The sequence below is a fragment of the Pagrus pagrus genome (assembly GCF_965226575.1).
Source record: "Pagrus pagrus genome assembly, chromosome: 22".
Lineage (NCBI taxonomy): Eukaryota > Metazoa > Chordata > Actinopteri > Spariformes > Sparidae > Pagrus > Pagrus pagrus.
In genome coordinates, this window is record NC_140204.1 from 2568871 (window position 1) to 2574913 (window position 6043).

Below are 6043 nucleotides of genomic sequence, written 5' to 3' on the forward strand. Positions count from 1 at the left end.
GTTATTTAGAGAGATAAAATAAATGACTTATAATTTCATGTTTAGGAACCTCTTAACATCTGGACAGAGACAGAATGAGGTGAAAAGTCTTTGGAGGAGGTTTTGACCCAGAAACAGCTGTAGGATCAGATCTGAGCACAGACCAGCTAACCATCGTCTGAACACCAGAGACGAGCTGCAGAGGGAGGGTTTAGGTTTGGAGGAGGGTCTCACACATTTCACTTGAGCTGCACCTCAGTCAGACTATCAATAGGAAGACAACATGGAGGCCACAGCTCTCTGCATCAGACTATGTGAGTACTGAGTCTCCCTGTTGAAAGTATTATCAGTGATAGGATCAGTAAAACTACATGAGCGGGCAGATGTTTAAGATATAGTTATGTTGATGAGCTGAGGATATTGTTGTCATATTTTGATGTCCTTTGGGCCAAAGTTAAGAAGTAATGGTCTGTGTAATGATAATGTGTCGTGCACTGTAATGAACTGAGGCTCAGATAAAGTCCTCATTAACCAAACACAACTCAAAAACCTTTGTTTTCTTCGTTTAGTTACATCATACAGTCATTTACTGGCTGTGTTTATATGCTTAAGTGAACTTTTTAGGAATTTGTCCATATTTGTGCAACTTAACACCTCTACATTTCAAAGGAAATATTGACTTAGTTGTTACTTTAAATATCAATTTACATTCATATGTACACAACTAATAAGTTTATCACAGTGGCTGAGATGGCTAACACGAAATGTTTCTGACAAAACATGAAGTCTCTTTGGGCTTCAACTTTAGTTCCTCTTTTTCATTTACTTACATTGACACAAAGTTTTCTACCTCTTTCTCTCCAGTGATGAACGTGTTGTGGCTGCTTCTTGCAGAAGTTCAAAGAGCCGGTGAGTAGATAATAAACTGCATCACTGAACAAAGTTCAAGGAAATTATGTTAAAAAAACATCTGCTCCACATTAAATGTAAATCATTTTAAAATAGTTTGGCACAAAAGATCGTAGTCCTGGTTTAATGGTGAATCTCAATCTTTCCAAACCTTAAAGAAGTAGTTCACCGTGGGAAAAAAGGACCAGTTGTCGCCATGACACTACGATTTTTTTTTTTCATCCTGTCTCATGCCTGTCATGTCTGTATTCGTTTTGAGTTTTAAATACATCGAGCTTTGTCTCATGCGACTTTTGTTAATGTGTTGGTCAGCTGGTTCTGTGATCCTGGAGAGTCCTGCTGTTCCTGTGATTGAAGGAGACACTGTGACTCTGCGCTGCAGAAACAAGATGGCTTCATTCAGCCTCACAGCTGATTTCTTTAAGGACGGCGTCCTCGTCAGGAGCAGTGACACTGGAACTCTGATCATCCACAGTGTTTCCAAGTCTGACGAGGGACTCTACAAGTGTAACACCTCTGGAGCTGCAGAGTCACCAGAGAGCCGGCTGGCTGTCAGAGGTGAGGGGGTTTTAAAAAGTAGCCATGGACAAAAATAGATGTTTTCTATGATTCAACAATTCTGTGGTCAGCATGATATGGTGGGCCACTATACAAAATATAGTTCGACAACTCACTGTAACGCCAATCACCCCTTATGTAATGGAGATATATTTTCCATATGTGTAGATATAATATATTGATGTTAAAGGTGTTTTTGTGTCAATAAAACAGTGTTATGACAATATTCTTACCATGTAATTACATAGTACACTGATATGAAGAGTTGATTCATGTTAATGTTTGAAATTAGAGTCACCTTCATATGTATTGGAATATATATTTAATAATTACCTTGCAATGAACCTGACTATAACAAATGAAATATTCTCTCTCTATATTGAATTATAAGAACTGTCTGTAATGTACTGTTAGTACAGTCACTACAAAATATTATCATACATTTTCAAAGTAATATATGCAAGTCACAATTTTAAATACGTATCAGTTTATGGCCGACTTACTGTCAAAATGTATATTCATTATTTTTAGGTTTGGGCAACAAAACATTTTGGTTGGTCAGGTTTAGTAACAGATGCTTTGGGATGAAATAAACCCTCTCACAATGTTAAACATGCGTTTGAAATCATAACTTCTCCCATGTCCATATTTTTCCCCTCGATGCAAAGCTTTGCCATTATGTAGAAAGACGTGATTGGTCAGTTAGTGATGGTCCTGAGGCAACATTATTTATGTTCCAGGATCAAAGCCAACATGGTGATATTAGATCATGCATGCAGATGTGGCAGTAATGGATGTATTTTTGATTTGTGACAAACCTGACCACAATAATGAAATATGTTTTCCATATGTTGATCAGCTGGTGCTGTGATCCTGGAGATTCCCGTCTACCCTGTGATTGAGGGAAACGCTGTGACTCTCCGCTGCAGAAAGAAGAACAATCCCACAAATAACATAGCTGATTTCTACAAGCATGGCGTCCATATCGGGACCGGCTATCAGGGAGACATGACCGTCCCCAGTGTTTCCAAGTTTGATGAAGGACCCTACAAGTGCAGCATCTCTGGAGTTGGTGAATCGGCTGAGAGCTGGCTGACTGTCAGAGGTGCGACACATTAGTTTTATGCAGATAATAAATGATACTACAGTTAGCTGCATCATCTGAAGGCCTTTCATCAATTAAGACCAAATTAAAAAGAATAAATGAATTAAACATGGATGAAGGTGAATTCCTTCAATCATTTTGACAATACAATGACATTTTGGAGCATAGTTTCAAATGGGAAACTAAAAAGAGGGATACTTTTTTGTTCTTGTTTGATAAATTGTTTTTCTAATTAACTTTTTTTATGAAACACATTAATCAGTTAGTGCTGTGATCCTGGAGAGTCCTGTCCTTCCTGTGATGGAAGGAGACAATTTGACCGTACGCTGCATGAACAAGATGACGACCAGCGTCACAGCTGATTTCTATAAAGATGGACTCTTTATTGGAAACAGCTTAAATGGGAACCTGACCATCCACGGTGTCTCCAAGTCTGATGAGGGGCGTTACAAGTGCAACATATTTGGAGCTGGAGAATCACCAGACAGCTGGCTGGCTGTCAGAGGTCAGATACAGTTCAAATGTTTAATATCTTAACTCAATGTATAACTTTAAGATACATGTTACTTTTTGTGATAGCACACAATTTTTTTTCATTTTGAATGTATTTTTTTAAACTCTGAGGCTTGTTTGATTATATCATAACAAATAATTTCTGTTATCTTTCCAGATTGTCCAAAAGAGAATATTCCCTTTTGTTCTGACCAACTTCCTGTTCTCCTCTACCTCCTCATCAGGACTGTTGCCACCATTGTATTAGTGGCTCTGCTGCTGTTGGTGTTGACGAAATGCCACTCTCATCAAGGTAAAAATACGTCAAAAATTAATTAAAAAAATATAAAATGATGGAAACATTTTCACACATTTGCTGCCTTGCATTTGCACCGAATCATTTTTGTGTGTTTGGTTGAAGAAATGATGTAATCCAATCATCGATTTGTTCAACACACTGGTAGAGACACACATCTGTAGGTCTGAGGTAGCCTGGTGATAAAGCAGAGTAAATTTTCATCAGCAAATTAATCTTCAAGCTACCATAGATGAAATAAACCAGCAGAAAAAACTCAACTTAAATTATACAGAATAATAATACATCTCATCATCAATAACATCTTGTTCAGTGTGTAAACAATGTAAACATGTTTGTTTTTTCTGCTGTACTTTCTACAGATGACTAAGATGGACAGAGGAGAAGCTGAGATGACCTCCAACTAAAACTGATCACACAAACATGTAACATGTTGTTTCCTTATCCAGTCAGTTACAACTTTTTAATAATAATCCAGGATGTGTTTTATAAAAACAACTTTCAACGCTGTTACATTATAAGTTGTATTTGTTTGATGTGTTATTTTCAGATGTTTGCATGTTTTATGTCTTGGTTAGTGATCAGGACATAAAGGGAATCTGATAAAAGTGAGTACTGTGAATGTGTGTGCGAATCTTTTGAGTGGGATCTGCTGTCTTCTGTGAGTGTATCACTCCCTTGACTGATGTTTGACATCGTGTGATATTTTAATAAAGCCTATAAGTAGATTTGTGCATCATGAGAACACGTTTCTCAGAGGTGAAGACAGTTAAGATATCAGTTTTCAAACCACATGGCCTCTCTACAATGTGCACTTCTCTGTCTCTATCTCTTTTTTTAAACACGAGTGTCTACATACCTTCAATCCACTCTGGCCACAGTACACGTCTCTTTAGCGCTGTGCAGATTAACCACACTGTCTCTGCATCTGTGTGAAAAGAGCCTGTGGCTTCAGGTCAGGTTACTCACTAAGAAGTAAGGTCTGCAAGGCAAGGGTGAGTCTCCTTGGTTTTAGTGACGCTGAGCATTAGATTGTTCTCTGTGCACCACTGTGCAAGATTGTTGTTTTTCTCCTGATGTTATAATGTGGCCGAGGATGCTGGTGTCATCCACGTACTAAACAACAGCGTTCTCTTCATGTCTGATAGTGCAGTCATGGGTGTACAGTGTGAACAGGAGGGGCTGGGTGCACAGGCCTGGGGGGCTCCGGCGTTGAGCATTAATGTAGAAGAGGCATGACAGACAAGCTGAACTGTCTGGGGTCTGCTTATGTACTCAAGTGCAGTTGTTATATTTTAAGTTTCATGGGTGAGATCGTATTAAATACTGAGCTGAAGTCAACTAACAGCATTCTGCTGTAGTTCTTATTTTCAAAGCGTGTGAAGATGCATGGAGGGCAATGGATAAGGCATCCTCTGTGGAGCTGTTGGTTCTGAATGCACACCAATAATAACATCACAACTAGTATTTTTTTTCTAGAAAGTGAATCAGGAAGGGGAGGGATTAAGAAAATGTTCCAGTCTGATGTTCAGTCAGCAGCAAGACAACATGGAGGCTACAGCTCTCTGCACCCGACTGTGTGAGTACAGACAAATTAAATTATGTAGTTCTCAATCACATTATAATCTTCAGTATATGAATTAACAAATCGTTTAATATTAAATATATTTGAGCAGAAGACATTACTTGTAGACTGTAATGTGATTTACTTTGTGATTTTTGTTGTTTCTGGCATAAAAAAGGCAGAGCATGACTCATTTTTAATGTCTTTTAGACTAAAAGACAAATTATTTCTTGCAAGATAAAGAGGTGGTTACATTTGTATTTTGTCACATCTGCTGTCGTTTTATGTGACATTAATTAAATTACCAAACTGCATTCTGTGTGAGGCAGACAGAATAAATGTGATCTTATTATGTCATCAAACTCATGAGAGTTGTGTTACATCATTCTAGGCACAAAGTCCAAGTAGGCTAATATAATTGATGCATTTGATTTTACTTATACATTTTTTGAGAATCCTTTTATGGACTATTTTATTTTATAATTTAATGATAAAACTACTGAGTTCAAGTTTCACAAAAGCTCAAAGTGTAGCTGAATGTGACATTATGTTACTTTTCATAAAGATCAAGTCATAGAAGTGAAAATGTCAGGCATCACAGCACGATGACAGACACACGATTGTTCCTCTGATTGTTATGTAAATGTTTTATTTAACAGACAAAATAGTTCTGAAATCATTTGTTTCTGGTATTAAGCTCTAATATGTTTCTCTCTAGTGATCACTGTGTTTCTGCTGCTTGCTGCACAAGTTCAGAACTGTTCCTATGCTCACAAACTGGGTACGTATTATTCAACTCATTTCTGCATTTCCTTACTGTTGTTATTTAAACACCAGCCTGATATTTCCACAAGGTTGCCTCATTATTTCTTTTTAGGTAAATGCATGACCGTGGTTGCCTGTTACATCAAGGCAGGAGTGTATCAGTTAGATCTGCTTTTAAACTACAATCAGTGACTTTGTTTAATGTGTGCTTCATGTTTTTCAAATAACAGGTTTGGGTAAATACCTCTTTATCTTCCTTTTTCTTTGTCTCTGTCGCAGACGCAGCTTTTCCTCGTATTGAACCAAACAGACTGCAGTTCTTTGAATATAGTCCAAGCTCTGTAAAGTGTGAACA

At 37.6% G+C, this 6043-nt stretch overlaps 1 protein-coding gene across 1 annotated transcript; it reads left to right on the forward strand.

Annotated features, from left to right (window-relative positions):
- Positions 1-262: 262 nt before the first annotated feature.
- LOC311251849 (low affinity immunoglobulin gamma Fc region receptor III-A-like) lies at positions 263-3806 on the forward strand (the record flags this gene model as incomplete). Its single annotated transcript, XM_084344494.1, has 7 exons — positions 263-293; positions 844-888; positions 1201-1446; positions 2306-2551; positions 2814-3056; positions 3222-3356; positions 3722-3806. 7 exons carry the CDS (start codon positions 263-265, stop codon positions 3727-3729), a joined length of 954 nt encoding a protein of 317 aa, XP_084200620.1. The 3' UTR covers positions 3730-3806.
- Between the last annotated feature and the right edge of the window lie 2237 nt (positions 3807-6043).